Source organism: Schistocerca nitens, chromosome 5, assembly GCF_023898315.1.
Source record: "Schistocerca nitens isolate TAMUIC-IGC-003100 chromosome 5, iqSchNite1.1, whole genome shotgun sequence".
Lineage (NCBI taxonomy): Eukaryota > Metazoa > Arthropoda > Insecta > Orthoptera > Acrididae > Schistocerca > Schistocerca nitens.
This window is the reverse complement of record NC_064618.1, coordinates 280,462,322-280,480,963: the sequence shown is the minus strand read 5'-3', so window position 1 is coordinate 280,480,963 and position 18,642 is coordinate 280,462,322. Positions and strand designations below refer to the sequence as shown.

General features: G+C 37.8%; 1 protein-coding gene across 3 annotated transcripts in view; it reads left to right on the top strand.

The window, feature by feature from the left end:
• LOC126259405 (guanine nucleotide-binding protein subunit beta-5) overlaps positions 1 to 17,037 on the top strand; it is a 179,679-nt gene extending 162,642 nt beyond the window's left edge. For all 3 annotated transcript variants that reach the window (XM_049956181.1, XM_049956180.1, XM_049956179.1), the window contains 4 exons: positions 4,811 to 4,951; positions 5,041 to 5,137; positions 11,722 to 11,888; positions 16,768 to 17,037. In XM_049956181.1, the coding sequence (XP_049812138.1) occupies positions 4,811 to 4,951; positions 5,041 to 5,137; positions 11,722 to 11,888; positions 16,768 to 16,779 (417 nt within the window). In that variant the 3' untranslated portion in view covers positions 16,780 to 17,037. The remainder of the gene's footprint in view (positions 1 to 4,810; positions 4,952 to 5,040; positions 5,138 to 11,721; positions 11,889 to 16,767) is intronic.
• The last annotated feature ends 1,605 nt before the right edge of the window (positions 17,038 to 18,642 follow it).

Here is an 18,642-nt window from a genome sequence, read left to right as displayed (position 1 = left end):
GGGGATCTTTTTGCAGCCGTGGCTGCTCTTTCTTTTCTATATGCTGCTTCCACATGTCTTTGCTCAAGTCTCTGAGCCTGTAATTAGAATGAAAGTCATGCTGGGCTTTCTTGGAAGAAAATAATCGAAGATTACCCTCTTTGAAAACCAAGTCAGATGTGGTCCAACTTAATGGTGGAACCTTCTCCATATTATATTTTTCCTTTTAGAATCCATACAGATGTTGAAACTTCCTGGCAGATTACAACTGTGTGCCGGACCAAGACTCGAACTTGGGACCTTTGCATTTCACGGGCAAGTGCTCTACCAACTGAGCTACCCAAGCACAACTCACGACCTGTCCTCACAGCTTCAGTTCTACCAGTACCTCGTCTCCTGTGCTGTGAGGGCGGGTCGTGAGTTGTGTTTGGGTAGTTCAGTTGGTAGAGCACTTGCCCGCGAAAGGCAAAGGTCCCGAGTTTGAATCTCGGTCCAGCACACAGTTTTAATCTGCCAGGAAGTTTCATATCAGTGCACACTCCGCTGCAGAGTGAAAATCTCATTCTGCATACAGTTGTTGTTTGCATTATAGAATAGGCTCAGGGTACAGCTTGGAGGAGCATTTCCTGCAGTAATGTGAGGGCTGTTTCAGAAGCCAGTATTCTTTTATGCAGGTTCTCTTCGGGTCATCCCATGTGTGGAATTAAAAGCCAATACTGAACAGTCCATTCTTTAATCCCAAATCTCAAGGGTATTGAGAAATATCTTTTTGCACACTTTGTTTTTCCACCTCTTTTTCTCAAGTCATAAACCTGCGTGCCTTTTCTCCTGGATTTGCCACTGATCTTCCATGGACGTTTGTTTGAAATTTTGTCCACAAAATTGATTACGTATGTCTTTCCCTGGTGCCATGACATAATTTTCCAGAATCATTCAAACAATGCCTACCTATCACTAGCAGAAAACTGAAGGCCTTCCTTACAAAGGATTTCTGACACAACTTCAAACTATGTGTCAGACCTAAGTTTTGCCACTTCAACTCTTTTTTTATATCCAGTATGTTCTCAGAATTTTATTGGCTATTTTTCCCATCACTGCTTAAGTTGCCATAAAATTCCTGGCCTCCTGTTTCAACTTCTTTGCTTCCGTAATCTTTCAATAAGTTACTTGAATTTCCTGGTAAACAATCAGATGCAATTGTGTAGCGATGAATGTGAAGTGGTACTGTTGTCCCCAGTGGCAACTGTGACTGCTGTATCATTTTGAGCATTCTTGGATACAGCTGCCTAAGTTTCTAGGTAAAAAAATATTTGTAAATCAAGTTAAGAAGATCAAAGTTGAAGCTCAAATTCATGTATTTATAATAACAATGATATCAGTACTATTATTATTAATAATAATCACAAGAAAAATTATCTGTGTCATTAGATGGTCGAGGAAAAATGACTGAGAACCCTGTAGATGAAATTAATTCTTCTTCCATCCGTGTAACTTTCACAGTTACTACTGTTCTCACCTACAATTAAGTGGATATTCTAAAAATCCATGCCAGGAATGACTAAAACATAAAATGAGCAAAGCTTGGTGTTCTGATTTATATCACACAATAAAGGAGCTGTGGTACTATTAAGTTTCATAGCCTTAATGGTTTGCTGTTAATGTGAGGTAAATGATGAAAATTTCTTACTGCTGTCAATCACTCTAAGAAGGAATATCTGCTTTTACATGCTAAGTTCAGCCAAGATACTATTTCTTCCCCAATAAAAAAAACTGTCTTGTGAAACGCTGTATTTTAATGAACTGAAGCTACAACCAAGGAACCACTTTCGAACACTGGGAGGGATATGTCCAGTATTAAACAGTAATATTGTGTTATGGCTGCACATGCTTTTGCATTTATGTGGTATTGTTTACTACACCCAAAACACTATAGTTATTCTTACTTCTTTCTTTTGCTGTTATACAGTATTTCCATGTATATGTACCACATATGTGTTATATGTATCACGTATGTGTTATTATTTTAGTTAATTTTCTTTGTGAGTAATTAAAAATTCAGAATCCTGCCTGGCCAGAACAGTTTCACTGAGAGTCAAGGATATCAACTGACTGAAAAACACAAATTTGACATTTTGTCGGTTATGTAGTATTTTGTTTTCTCTTCTCTTCTCTTCATTGACAATACAGTATTTGCTTTCTTGCTTTGTAAAGCCCAATTCATTTTTGACCTCTGTTTACACAGCTCCCTACGAAGCTGAGTGAAGTAATAATTCATCCCATGATTGTATTTCTACTCTCTCTCTCTCTCTCTCTCTCTCTCTCTCTCTCTCTCTGTGTGTGATTGTGTGTGTGTCTGTTTTTTCCCCCCTCCATGTACTGTGTCATCTCAACCATTAATTTACTTAGTGCTGTTGTAATTCAGTTCACTAAAATGCTAAAACCATTTGTTCCTGTTCAATAAAACTTATTCAGTACCATCACCTATTCATAAACTGGAAATTATAGATACTATAGTGATAAGAGTGCATTCACTACTTGACTGATGGTCTGATTAGTTAATTAATGTTGTACTACCGGGTGTTCTGCCGAGATGTAGTTTCCATTCTATGCACAATATTTTGATGACTGACCTAGCTGTCTTTTTCAGGTGCTGCGAGTTTTGCTGTTTTGTGTGTTCACTGCCTGAACTCCAACCAGACTGTGAACTGTTGTTGGTCTCGTGCCACTATTTATAGCAGAGTTCAATTCCCTGTGCTCCCTAAGCCCTCTGTGCTTATTGTTTTTCTGACCGATATTACATGAAACACAAATTCTCTCGGCATTTTCCTGCTCTGGTGAATTTGATGGCTAGCAAGATTTTACAAAATCAAGTGCTGGACTCCTCACATTATTTACACTGAAACTTCTGCCCCTGTTATTACATTTTCTGAAATGTTTATTTTGACGAATTTCTTAATTATGCTGTCCCATAGACTTGATCTCATTGTATTTCATTTGTGTGACAGCTGATTTGCTGTGTTGATGTTCCTTGCATTTTTCCTCAACTGAATCCATTTGTTTGGATCGCTGTTTGTAGATGTTGTAATTTTTTGCCAAGACTGTCTTTGTCTGAAAGTGTTCGAGGGGACCAGAGTTTTAAGCATCAAATTTCTTTGTGATGAATGATGATAGCTTAAGTAAATTTCACTTCCATCAACTGAGATAAAAAGTATTCTATGTAATGGTAAAGGTAATATAGGTGTCCAACAGCTGGGTTATGTATTTAATTCCTTGCATGTCTGTCATGGGGCTGACTATAAGAACAGTCAAGGAAAGATGCAAGGAACATAAGCGACAAACTTGGCTAACACAACCAAGCAGATCAGCTGTCACTGAGCACTACCTTAAATATAATCATGAAATGAGACGAGTATCGTGGTGCAAATGCCTAGTTTCTATGATGGTATAATTAAGGGTCTATCACAATAAAGATCTTGGAAAACATAGTAAACAGGGATGAAGATTTCAATTTAAATGATGCTTGTGGCCAACACTCAATTTATTAAAACCTTACTGGCCATCAAATCCACCAGATGTGGTGAATACTGAGAGAATTTGCATTTTATGGAATATTAGAGTGAGTTCTGATGAAACAAAAGACAGTCAAAGGGTGAAGGGAGTATGGGGAACCCAATTTGGCTATAAATAGCAGCATGAGCCCAACAACAGTTCACAGTGTGACTGAAGTCCAGGCAGCTAGTGCACACAACAAGAAATCTCACAGCACATGATGAGGATGGCTGGATCGATTGTCGAAATATTTTGCATAAAATGGAAAGAGCAACTCAGTTGAACACCCGGAAGCATGCCATTAATCGTTCAAGCCTAAAAAACCTGAGAGGTTTACAGTGCTGGAACACCACTTACAGGAAAATACAAAGGATAGCTTATGTAGCAGTGGTAACTTTCTGTTTAGAGTACTGATTTTACTGCTTGCTTGTATACACTAATCCCTAAAGTATAGTTATTTGCTTCAAAGATAAAATCCAGCACCACACATTCTACTCACAATTGACATAAATTATAAAATGCCTTTGTCATCCCCAAGTTATTTCAACTATGAACTTGTATCCACTTCACTATTTTTCTACATAGTGTATCGAAACCAACCCACTAATCCACAATCCCCTCCTTTTTTTTTTTCAGAGAAAATTTATGTGGATCCACAGCTTGTGTTATTTCAAGAAATAGTGTGTATGCTAATTGAGATTAGACGTAAATTGTGATTATATTAACTGGCATATATAGGATTCAGATAGTATGATGACAGTGTATGTTGGCTCTCGGTGGGCAAAAACACTTGATAATTATTCTTTAGTCTTGATACTAGTTGTTACGGCTGTGGGACATATTCTTGGAACCCACGACTTTTACTAGCATTTCTACAACCACCTACCTGTATAGTATCAAAATTATAGAAAAAGTTAAACTGTGGAATCCATGATCACTGAAGCGTGTGATTACTACAGTGTGGACTGCAGCACACTGCACATCATAGTTTTCAATTCCAGTATGCAATTGCAGTTCCCTGGCATCCATACACACGTGACATATACCATCTCATATGTGTATAATTGATTTGCCTGTAATACAAGTAGAACTATGTTAAAATTCAATTCAATTGCCAATAGCTTCCGAATTTACAGGATCAGTTTGTATCTTAAAAAGATTAAAATTAATTGTTATTTTGGTTTGTTATTTGCATGCGGCAAGCAGGAGAATGAAAGAACATGTCCATCCAATAAAACTGTTTTGTAAAGTGCCCCCTCTGAATCATCGTCTCATTTCACAGAGCTGTGACCGGATGGTTCTCATATGGGACATGCGAACAGGGCAGTGTGTTCAGTCATTTGAAGGCCATCAGTCAGACATAAATAGTGTGAAATTTCATCCAAGTGGAGATGCTGTAGCTACCGGTTCTGATGATGCAACAGTGAGTGTGTTTGGTATTTCCCAAAGTACATTTATTGAAACATTAAAATGGGATTGTGGGGATGAAACTCATGAAATTTACCTTTTCAGTGTCGTTTATTTGATCTGAGGGCAGACAAAGAAGTTGCTGTGTACTCCAAAGAGAGCATCATCTTTGGTGTTAATTCTGTGGATTTCTCTGTTAGTGGTGAGTGACTTTCATGACAGTTAGTTTGACCTTTTTATATTAATCAGTACTTATGCATTGTACTGTATGCCCCTGGGCGGTTACTGTACTTATATACAGGAGATTCTTGTACTGTTCCCCAGTGAGGAACAATAGCAGACATATCAGTTACCTATTTTATCCCAGCTAAATGTAATCTGCTCTGTAACATCTCCACAACCTGCCTGAGAGGTGCCCTGCAATGTATCCCATCACTTCATTTTGAGTGTACTTGTATCATGCCATTACTTTTTATCAGTATGTATTGTGTCTCAGAAAACCTTTTCATGCAAGCAATTACTGGTGGTCTTATTGTGATCATGCTAATTTCTATGGACTATGATATGCAGTGAGCAGAGGTACATCTGTGTGGCAGTATATGATTCTTTTACATGCACTACAAGATGATAAAAGGAGATTTTAATGCAAAAAGGAGGACAAGACAAATACCTTCATTGTGACACTTTTGATATGACATTTAAACTAGAAGAGATGATACTGTAATACAGTATGCTGAGACTCCTTAAAACATTCTTTCAGATGAAAGCAAATAGTAAATGATTTGGCAAAGACCAGTTGGAACAGAGATTAAAATTGATTATATTTTATCAGTCTGTAAGGATATTGTATGGGATGTGGTGGTCTTAAACTGCTTGAGAATTTGAAGTGATCGTAGACTAGTAAGATCAAGAGCGAAAATAGACACAGAGATATGTCGAAAGAAACACTCATTACACAATTAATCTGAAATGCAAAATAATAGTGACTTGACACAGCTTCACACAGGTAGCACTAAATAACTACAGCCTGTGACTTATCAGGTGTATAAATTATATACACAACGCATCCTTGTCAGTCATGCTTATCTATCAGTGAAAACTGCATAAAAGTCCCTACAGTATTCTTGCGGCTAGCCTTCACATACAGACAAATAATTAATGATATGTACTGATGATAATTTATTAAAGACTTCAAATAAAATCAAGCAACACATGAAACAACTTAGTAAATTAAGACTATGATGGCAAAGAAAAAAAAAAAAAAAAAAGACATTGTTAGGTAATGAAGGCACGTAGGCAAACAGCAAAAGATATTACAGGTATGAACGAAGCAAAAGAAAATCTCAGGAAGAAACAGGTAGTTACTATAGAAGGCAAAATTTTTAATTAAAAAGCAAATGGGTTCATTTGGTGTTATTGGCTAGCAGACCCCGTCTGTGGTTGTTCAGCCACCTGGTGCAAGTCTTTCTATTTGACACCACTTCAGCAATTTGTGCATCGCATGAAGAGTGGATGAAATGATGGGAACAACATAAAAGTCTAGTTGCAATAAAGAAAATCTCTGATGCAGTCAGAAATCACAAGTAGGGCTGCGTGATCCAGAGGGATCGATGCTAACCACTAGTCCAAGAGCTGTGGTAATAGATCGTGATAAAATAAGCATAACTGAATTCATCTATTTGAAAATGTCTCCAAAAGGATGGAAGAAGTTAACATGAAATTTTGGAAACACATACAATCGAAAACAATAAAGAATATGAAGAAAACGAAATAGAGACTTATGTTAGCTAGACACCGTGTTTCAGACGCTATGATGGCAGGTGCATCTGTATGATTCAGTTTTTGGTAAAGATGAAAACCATCATTTCACAGTTGTTCTAATTACACACATTTATTTTTAAGCTAGTGCCATATTCATCTTTAATCTTACTCAAAATTTTTTGGGAAAAAGGTGTAGAAACATTCGTCCATGGGAGGAACTGAAAGTAATATCTGTTTAATTGGCTCACCTGTCAGTAAAATGGAAAACCACAGCAATTTTCTGCATGAAGTACAGACACAATCTGATAAGTTATGTATTAAAAACATCAGTGGCAGTAATATACTAAAGTATACTTAAGAAATCTGAAAGAGGTGTATGTGAATTACAATTTGTGTCTATGCAGGGACTCAGAGCAATTGAAGTTACATATCACAACAGAGGTGTTTGTCCAGAATTGTTATAATCAAAGAAAGGGTGTGTGTCTCACAAAAAGCTTTTGATCAAGTTCAGCATCATAAAGTTATGTAGCTCCACAGTCACAGACCAGGGCATCCATTGCATCAGAAACCTATATTGGAACCAAACTGTGCTGTTAAAATGTGATACATTCATCTAAATGCAAATTAAAAGTGGAGTAATACAGGAATATATGTTACCTCAAATTTCATTCACTCTCTGTTTGGCATCAATTTTTAAAAGGTTTAAGATTATGTGAAAATATGAATTTGAAGTGAAAAGAAAGTAGTCATCTGCTACGCTTTTAATGCAGTCCTAATTGTTGATAAGGCAGATGGTCTACAATTAGTTGATGAATTATGAGAACACAGTAAATACCAAAAAGACAAAATTCATTATCATCACATGAATTTTTCCCTTTTTTAATGCTGATCTGTGCACTTGACTTTTTGGAGACTTGACACCAGACAATATAGTAAACTGCCACGTTAAATGAGCATTACACATTTTCCCAAGGCTTAAGAAGAAAATACTTACATGTTTCTCTTTGACCTGGTCTAAGGTTTGTCTTTGGACCTCTTGGCTGTGAGACATTAAACTGGCTGGAACAGCATAATATTCAATCATTGGTGCAATCTACAGAAAACTGAGAAGTAATGGAAAATGTGATGGAAATCATCCCTTGGCGAATGTGCATATTTGTAGAAAGTAGAAAAAGACAAGAACAAGTAGATAGTTTAAGAAGTGAATCGAGAACATATGTACTTAATAATGAAAACAAAATGACATCACAAGGATTGTGTTAGATGAGATAGATAAAACTGCTTGAGTTATGAAGAAATAAAAAGTCACAGGAAATGACTGTGTTTGTACAGAAGCTATTGAAGCTGGAAGAAATGAGATTTTGAGAAAACTTTTGACCCAATTTCAACAAAATATATAGTAACACCCCATGAGGAACAAGATATTCCTTCAATCTGCGTTAATAAACTGAATAATATGTGTCAGATTTCATCTTGACAATGGGAAATTCAGAACTGAAAGAGTAGTCAAGCAGGATAATTCCATATCGTGTAACTATTCTCAAAAGCCAGATGAGTATTAATGATTTTTGAACTGAGAAAATGATTAACGAATATATATGAGGGAATTTACCTGAACTACCTTATAGTTTTGCTGATGTGGTGTACAGCTTGTGTCATGCGCAGATAAACTTCAGTATCTAAGGAGGCACTTCATTTAGCAAGTTTGCAAATAGACTTTAAAATTAATTATGTAAGTATAGAAATTAGTAAAAACTGTATAATTAAGCATTATACAAACAAATATTTTGTTCAGTATCTTACTGACCAAAAAAACCTGTGCACGTACGTCAGAAAGCAAAATTAGTTAAAAACCAAATAATATGTTGTCGTCGTCGTCTTCAGTCCAGAGACTGGCTTGATGCAGCTCTACATGCTACTCTATCCTTTGCAAGCTTCTTCATCTCCGAGTAACTAATGCAACCTACATCCTTCCGAATCTGTTTAGTGTACTCATGCCTTGGTCTCCCTCTATGATTTTTACCCTCCGCGCTTCCCTCCAGTACTAAATTGATGATCCTTTGATGCCTCAGAACGTGTCCTACCAACCGATCCTTTCTTCTAGTCAAGTTGTGCCACAAATTCCTCTTCTCCCCAATTCTATTCGGTACCTCCTAATTAGTTACATCATCTACCCATCTAATCTTCAGAATTCTTCCATAGCACCACATTTCAAAAACTTCTATTCTCTTCTTGTCTAAACTATTTATTGTCTATGTTTTACTTCCATACATGGCTACAGTCCATACAAATACTTTCAGAAAAGACTTCCTGGCACTTAAATCTATGCTCGATGTTAACAAATTTCTCTTCTTCAGAATCACTTTCCCTGCCATTGCCAGTCTACATCTTATATCCTCTCTACTTCAATCACCACCACTTATTTTGCTTCCCAGATAGCAAAACTCATCTACTACTTTAAGTGTCTCATTTCCTGATCTTCTTCCCTCAGCATCACCTGATTTAATTTGACTACATTCCATTATCCTCATTTTTCTTTTGTTGATGTTCATCTTATATCCTCCTTTCAAGACACTGTCCATTCCATTCAACTGCTCTTCCAAGTCCTTTGCTGTCTCTGATAGAATTACAATGTCATCGGCGAACCTCAAAGTTTTTATTTCTTCTCCGTGGATTTTAATGCCTACTCCGAATTTTTCTTTTGTTTTCTTCACTGCTTGCTCAATATACAAATTGGATAACATTGGGGAGAGGCTACAACCCTGTCTCACTCCCTTCTCAACCACTGCTTCCCTTTCATGCCCCTCGGCTCTTATAACTGCCATCTGGTTTCTGTACAAATTGTAAACATCCTTTCGCTCCCTGTATTTGCCCGCTGCCACCTACAGAATTTGAAGGAGAGTATTCCAGTCAACATTTTCAAAAGCTTTCTCTAAGTCTACAAATGCTAGAAAAGTAGGTTTGCCTTTCTTTAATCTTTCTTCTAAGATAATTCGTAGGGTCAGTATTGCCTCACGTGTTCCCATATTTCTACGGAATTCAAACCGATCTTCCCCGAGGTTGGCTTCTACCAGTTCTTCCATTCCTCTGTAAAGAATTCATGTTAGTATTTTGCAGCCATGACTTATTAAACTGATAGTTTGGTAATTTTCACACGTGTCAACACTTGCTTTCTTGGGATTGGAATTATTATATTCTTCTTCTTGAAGTCTGAGGGTCTGGCTCATACATCTTGCTCACCAGATTGCAGTTCTAATGGAATGTCGGAATGGGGCCTTGATTCAGCTTAGGTCTTTCAGTGCTTTTTCAAACTCTTCATGCAGTATCATATCTCGCATTTCATTTTCATCTACGTCCTCTTCCATTTCCGTAATATTGCCCTCAAGTACATCGTCCATGTATAGCCCCTCTGTATACTCCTTTCAACTCTCTGCCTTCCCTTCTTTGCTTAGAACTGGTTTTCCATCTGAGCTCTTGATATTCACACAAATGGTTCTCTTTTCTCCAAAGGTCTCTTTAATTTTCCTGCAGGCAGTATCTACAGTTGTATTTAAACTTACTGCCAATGAAATATTATGACAAATAATGATTATAATGTTGCTGTGATGGACAGAGATTGACAATAATGTAGCTGCATTGTGCTAGAATAAATTAAGTGTTGATCAACATGTAAGGAAACAAGTGCATCGCAATATAAGTACCAAAAAGGTAGTAAAGAAAGAGAACATACAATGAATCTGTTGTATGGTGGCATTGTTTAAAAGAGGCTGATGGCAGGTCGTGATCTTGAACAATTATTTATTGGTCTCTAACCTAGTTTTCAGTTCTGAACAGATGTCATTTTGACAACAATAGTAACATTAAGAACAATTCATCACATTCACTGCATATTCCAAACGAAGCTTTCCAGGAGAGTATTTTGGAGTGGAAACACTGCTGTGACAAGTTTGTGTGGAGGTGACAAGGGTTAAACATTTGTAATTTGAGTAAAAATATTATTAATAAGTTTGGACACATCGTAAACAGCACTTCATTGGGCTCTAACAGTTGTTGTTGTTGTTGTTGTTGTTGTTGTTGTTGTTGTCTTCTTCAGTCCTGAGACTGGTTTGATGCAGCTCTCCATGCTACTCTATCCCGTGCAAGCTTCTTCATCTCCCAGTACCTACTGCAACCTACATCCTTCTGAATCTGCTTAGTATATTCATCTCTTGGTCTCCCTCTACGATTTTTACCCTCCACACTGCCCTCCAATACTAAATTGGTGATCCCTTGATGCCTCAGAACATGTCCTACCAACCGATCCCTTCTTCTGGTCAAGTTGTGCCACAAACTCCTCTTCTCCCCAATTTTATTCAATACCTCCTCATTAGTTATGTGATCTACCCATCTAATCTTCAGCATTCTTCTGTAGCACCACATTTCGAAAGCTTCTATTCTCTTCTTGTCCAAACTATTTATCGTCCATGTTTCACTTCCATACATTGCTACACTCGATACAAATAGTTTCAGAAATGGTTTCCTGACATTTAAATGCTCTAACAGTAAGGCTTCTAAACTAAGAGGTATAGTGACTCAGTAACTGAAACTACTAAATGGAAATCATAAATATGATTCTGTTGATCAACAAAATGTTAATAATCATATTACAGTGTACTACTAAATGCAGGGAAGATATCTGTGCTAGAGTTGGAAATTCATGTGATGGCCTATCCAAAATACAAAAGTGAAAAAATCTTTATTGCAGGAAGATCCACTCCTTTTACCCCAGAGACGTTAACATTGTAACCTCTACATTTCGTTATGTTCAGTCCTCTTTGCAGTTCATGATAGGAGTATTCTTACAATTTATATTTGCCAAAGTTACTATTTTTGTCTTGCCACTTGTAATTTCAGCGGAGATGTAAAATTATTTTTACTTAAAAAAAATAAAAATTAAAAAAAAGATTTTTTTTAGCGTCGTTTCTCCCTTTCTGACAGCCCAACATATAAATGTCCTTACACATCTTGTTCTTTGTTTGATTCTAGGGAGGCTTCTTTTTGCTGGATATAATGATTATACTGTTAATGTCTGGGATTCACTAAAGTGTGTAAGAGTGACGCTGTTGTATGGTCATGAGAACAGGGTATCTTGCCTGCAAGTGTCACCTGATGGAACAGCTCTTTCTACCGGAAGCTGGGATTATACTTTACGGGTAAATTTATTCTACTTTAAATTTTAGGACTAATTTATTTAGAATTTTCATCATATTGTTAAATCTGTGTATATTATGTATTTAGTTCATTTAAGCTCCAAAAATGTTGATGCTTTTAAAGCCATCAAAATTGAATACTAGTGCTAGTTTTCAAACATGGTTTGTCAGTAAGTAGTGTAAGTATACAAACAAAGCCAGTGGACAAGGCAGCCATAACAGATGCTAAGTAAGAGAAAATAGCTGAGTCACAGTGTAACAAGAACAATACTTGAGGAAAACTTCGCTCTTTCTTATGACGAACTAGCTCTAATTACAGAACAATCATGGGAGGTCCTGATCTAGTTACGGTACGTATTACAAGCCAATCACTGTCATTTTTTTCATGGTTCAAGTCTGGACAGAATGCTAACCAAATTATTTTAATATTATCCTTATTTTCTTGTTTGTCATCCCCATCTGAGAATCTTCAAGGATGAGTATTGTCACCCTTAAAATGTAAGAATGCACCTGTGGCACCAAAAGGATCTCTTCCTTGAACCTGTGGGCACTTCAAAGAACCATTTCAGATTATATGGAAATCAGTCTGTCCACTATGGTTGATCCTGTCCCCTGTCCCACCCAATGTCAGCCACTATGTTCCATACGTCTTCAACACACAAACATGTGCGTTTTGTGCTCTTGCCATATATAATTGTCTCAATTCTCAAGCTCTGTCTAAATTGCAAGCTGAAGAACAAAATTGCTCAATTTGGTGGTCCCTCATACACAGTCTTCCTTTCTCTAGTGCCTTCACTCACATAGCGTGATTTGATAATAGGATATGTATAATGCTTCTACGTGCATAAAGGTTACCAGCCCAAAGATTATTCCATACTATTTGGGTGGATAGCATTGCTTTTTGTAAGGATCAGTGCAGTGGAGTGGTGTTTGCTATTAAATTGTAACAGGATATTAGCAAGAGGTAACATTGCTTTTGTTTATAGTTGACCTATCCTTGATCTTCCATTACACTAAATGATACAGCTACATGAAATCTATTCTTCGCAAACCAGTTTACTCTATGTGATCGAGAGTTCTTCTGGAACCACTTTCTGTCTCCCTGTTCAATTTGTGAATGATACACAGAAAGAATGACAGATGATTGTCACTAAACCTCCATATGAGCTCTTATTTTTCCAATTTTCTCATTGTCGTCTTTGCTTGAGACATATGTGCGAGGAAGTAATATGTTGCCCAACTCTTCTTGGAACATACACTCTTCAAATTTCAACAGTAAATCGCTTTGTGATGCACAATTCATGCTTCTTTTGTAGAGTCTGCCACTAGGAGCTCTTGAGCATCTCCATAATGCTCTCACACCATTGAGATAAAAAAGCTTTCGCAACCCACGGTTTTTCATCAGGAAAGAGGGAAGGAGAGGGGAAGACGAAAGGATATGGGTTTTAAGGGGGAGGGTAAGGAGTTATTCCATTCCCGGGAGCCTTTACATATGTCTGCTTGTGTCTGGGTATGTGCGGATGGATATGTGTGTGTGTGCGCGAGTGTATACCTGCCCTTTTTTCCCCCTAAGGTAAGTCTTTCCGCTCCGGGGATTGGAATGACTCCTTACCCTCTCCCTTAAAACCCATATCCTTTCGTCTTTCCCTCTCCTTCCCTCTTTCCTGATAAAGCAACCGTGGGTTGCGAAAGCTTGAAGTTTGTGTGTGTCTCTTTCAACATACCAATGCTTTCGTTTGGTAAGTTACTTCATCTTTGTGTTAGATAGATATATTTTTCCCACGTGGAATGTTTCCCTCTATTAAACATTCCACGTGGGAAAAATATATCTAAAAACAAAGATGATGTAACTTACCAAACGAAAGCGTTGGTATGTTGATTGACACACTAACAAACACACACACACACATATCCATCCGCACATATACAGACACAAGCAGACATATGTAAAGGCCAATGTCTGCTTGTGTCTGTATATGTGCGAATGGATATGTATGTATGTGTGCAAGGATTATAAGTCCCCTCCATGAAAAACACAACACCATAACACCACTACCTCCAAAATTTACTGTTGCCATTACACACGCTGGCAGATGACGTTCACCGGTCATTCGCCATACAACACCCTGCCATCGGATCGCCACATTGTGTAATGTGATTCGTCACTCCACACAATGTTTTTCCACTGTTCAATTTGTCCAATGTTTAGGCTCCTTTCAGCAAGCGAGGCGTCATTTGGCATTTATGGCGTGGTGGGTGGGTTATGAGCAGCCGCTCGACCACTAAGTCCAAGTTTTCTCACCTCCCGCCTAACTGTTATAATACTTGCAATAGATCCTGGTGCAGTTTGGAATTTCTGTGCGATAGTCTGGATAGATACCTGCCTATTACACATTACGACCCTCTTCAACTGTCGGTGGTCTCTGCCAGACAACAGTCGGCCTGTACACTTTTGTGCTGTACGTGTCCCTTCACGTTTCCACTTCACTATCACATTGGAAACAGTGGACCTAGGGAGATTTAGGAGTGTGGAAATCTTACGTACAGACATATGACACAAGTGACACCCAATCACCTGACCACGTTCGAAGTTCGTGAGTTCCACGGAGCACCCCATTCTGCTCTCTCTCACAACGTCTAATGACGACTGATGTCGCTGATATGGAGTACCTGACAGTAGATCGCAGCACAGTGCACCTAATATGAAAAACTTAAGTTTTTGGTGGTGTCCAGATGCTTTTGATCACATGGTGTAGATGTATATTACCTTGTTTTTTTCCTGCTACTGGGTACCTTTTTTATCCAAGGGATCTATGGTATATTATGATTAGAAGAGGGACTAACTTGGTCAGAAATGCTGTATAGCATGTGATAGGGATACCATTGGACCATGGAGTTTTTTCAGTTTTAGTGATCTCAGCTGTTCGTCAACACTGCTGACATATATATCACTCACCTTTGCACTGGTGCAGGAATTAAATTGAGGCAATAATCCTACATTTTCCTTCGTAAGGGAACATTTGAAAACGGAGTTACGTATTTCTGCTTTTGAATTGCTTCCTTTGTTTTCAGTTCCTGTTTCATCCATCAGCGCCTGGACACTTATTGTGATGTCACTTATAGCCTTTTCACATGACAAAAATATCTTTAGGTTTTGTGAAAGATCTTTCGATAATACTCCAGTACAGTAGCCATTGACAGCTTCTTCACACATTTCCCTCGTGCTAGCCAAATGCTTTTCATTCAGCATCTCTATATATCCCTACGCTTTGTTTTACACAAATTTCACAGTAGTCTGTGTTTCTTTAGAAGCTTCTTTACAGTAACTGTACCATTTAGGGGCCCTTCCATCACAAACTGTGGTGGAAATGGTCAACTATTCTTTCAAATGTGAGCTGTGATCTTTCTTCTTGTTTCAGTTTATCTTTGTAATTTGGTAATCATTGTTGCTACAACTGCCTCATGATCACTGATACTAGTTTCAGCGTGTGCATCTTCAAAGAGGTCAACTCTTTTTTGGTGCCATTAGATCCAATATATTTCCACAGGAGGCACTTACATTGTTTTCAAGGTTTCTTGTCATGTCCACCACTTAAGAACTGTAATTATCCCCATTGATTGGTGGATGATTAAGGTTTCCTCCAACAATGATGACAATATGATTGGGTAATATTTGTACTAGTGAGCTGATGTTGTCTGTAATGTTTTCAGTTACATACAAGGTACTCTCTGCAGTGCACCATATGGTACGTAAGATGTAGATCTGGGGGTAAGTATGGTGACCACCATTAATATTAAGTCTTGTCCAAACAATATTGCAATCAGCTTCAATTTCTGTCACAGTGGATTTGAGTTTCTAGTCTACTTTGACAAGTACACCACCGTGATTAGCCTGTCCTCTTGATATACAGTTAAATTGTTCCCAAAATTCTCACTGCTATCAATTTTGGGTTGTAACCTTCTTTCTGTACTTAGTATTATCTGAACTCCATTGCTTTACAGGAACACTTCAAACTCTAGCACTTTGTTGTGAGTGCTTCAGCAGGTGATCATTAGGATTTGAATACTCTCGTCCGTAGATTTTTTATCTTACACTAGTACTTGGGGATCTCTGAAGCATATATGAAGACTTGTATATATTGTGGCTGTTTGGGGGTGATGGTTATCCTGTCATTCTTTATCCGAGAAGTAGTAATCTACAGAATTATGAACAAAGTGAATTAATGTGTGTGACTGTCTGCTCTTTGTTTTAACTAGAAACATTTGTCTCAGTTATGAAATGTCTGAAAAGAAACTGCAGCAGTAAGGCCAGTTTACTATCACCATTGTAATTTCTGCATTTCTTTCACTGTAGCCACAGCAGTTTACTGCTCAGAGAGATGTACAGTAGTGATCTCTCTCCATAAAACACAAACTAGACATATTCTGTCCTTTTTGATTCGTTTTAATTGGAGTTTCTGTTGTTTTTATCTTTTCCCATCCCCTCAGCCTTTTTAAGGTACAGCATTTTTCTACTACAGTTATGTATTAGTAACTTATTTTAATTAGTATCTCAACTCTGTTTAGTCATCCAGGAATTGTGTTCAGAATTTTTCACAGACTACCTTCACGGCTTGTCTCCAACTGCTTCTTCTGTTGGGAAAGCACTAATGTCTGCTTTCTGTATTTGCTACCAAACTGGTCATTAGAGCATATTTGTGTGTGGCAGTAATAGTGTTCCAGATAATGAATTTAACTTACACCACTCTAAACTGACTTAACCAGATAAGAAACAGTTTATTATTGCAGCTGTGTGTAATTTATTTTAGATGTGAATTGACGGTATTGTGTTAATTTAATATTCAGCAAAATTTTGTTTTTATGATATGTTTTCTTATTTCAGGTGTGGGCATAGTCATTAGAATACCTACTACCAAACCAAAGATGATCTGCATTTATTAAGTTTATAATGGTAATCCAAAGTCTCGTGTTTGTGTGTCTGAGCTTCAAAATACTAGTCCCCCACTGAGTGAGAAACCAAATTAATTATGTATTGGATTATTGTAGTTACCTCGTACCTTGAAGAAATGTAATTTCTGCATGTGTAAAGTAGTGTGAAATGTACTGTTTTAAATGGATGTAGTAACTAAATAAAATTACATCAGTCATTAAAGGTGTTTATCTTGAGCGAGTCTACTACACAGAATATTCCTGTGTACTTTTTATGTCTGCCTTTATTCTTGTCAGAAATTCAACAAGTGCCTGCTTAAAATGCTATAGCCATGTGAAGAGTAAAGAACAACATTTTTTCTCTCACTTATGTCTGATGATTACTTCAAGAATACTTTCAAAACCATAATATTTGTTTATCTGGTCTAGTTTGCAGTATACACTTTATCATTGTTCTAAGAAAGCAGGAAACTAAAGCTGATACTCTACAAAACAGTGATCAAACCAGTTCTTATGTATGGCAGTGAGACATGGTTACTGATGGAGACTTTGGAGAAGAATCTAAATATATGGGAAAGGAAGATTTTTGGTCCTGTAAAAGAAGGTGAGACATGGAGAATTAGGACTAATGAAGAAATAAGGTCTCTGTACAAAGAACCTAATTTGCTAACCTCAATCAAAATGATAAGGCTAAGATGGTTAGGACATGTCCAGCATATGACAAAAGAAAGGCTCCCGCAGATGATTATGATGATGATGGGACATCCTGGTGGTAGAAGACGACGACCGCGTGTGAGATGGCTGGAAGATGTGTAAGCCAACCTGAGAGAAGTGGGAGTGAGGAGGTGGCGCAGGCGTGCTGAAGGCCGAGGCGATTGAAAGTAGGAATAGCATCCATTATGGAAAACATTGTTTGCTAATTGTGTAAAGATGACTCATTAAGTTGCCTCTTTTGGGCAAAGCCTTCATCGGAAAAGGATTGGGGGGGGGGGGGGGGGGAGAACACACATGACAGCCATCTCCGGCCACTCTGACTGGAATCACAGTTTGAGCTGTCAGGCAGTTATGACACGGGTTATGTAGTGGCATGCAAACAGCACAGTCTTTCCATCAATGTACATAGAGCAGAAGAATTTAAATTATACTTCCCATGTATACTCAATTAAGAGTATTTTGTGATTAACAGATTTCTGGGAGGGGGGGGGGGGGGAGGAGGCACAGCATTGTTGGCGTGCAGGCAGCCGTGGGCCATGCTAGGCAAGGCTCAGCATGTACGAACAAAACTGGCAATACAGGAGCATGTAGAGTTCAAGAAAGATCTAAGATTGATTAGCCCCTACTAGTCCACTTTCTGAGCAGTCAATTACTAAGCAGTTTTAATCAGAATATGCTATGATAACTTTTTCGGGAATCACTATCATTGATTTCAATAACTCTCAACCAAGCTAACACCTTTTAACCTAAGTTGGACTACAGGCTCTGTATTAGACCTGGCTGTCACCCCAGACTCATTCATAAAATATTAAAGGTAATAATGAGTAATGAATGAATGAATGAATGAATGAATAAAACTTGGCAAGGAGAGAAAATTCCAAGAAATTGTTGGAAATTACTCAGCACACAAAAGAACCTCCAGCAATGGAGAGAGTCTCACGGAATTGTGCAAAGCTTTTAACCTAGTTATGAAATCAACAGCATTCAAACACTTGCCAAGAAAACATAAAATGTGGTCGTGCCCAAATCCGAATATTGGAGAGTACCAAATTGATCACATTGCCATCACCCGAAAAGCACAATGAGAGATCCAGAATGTTAAAGTTCTGAGGAA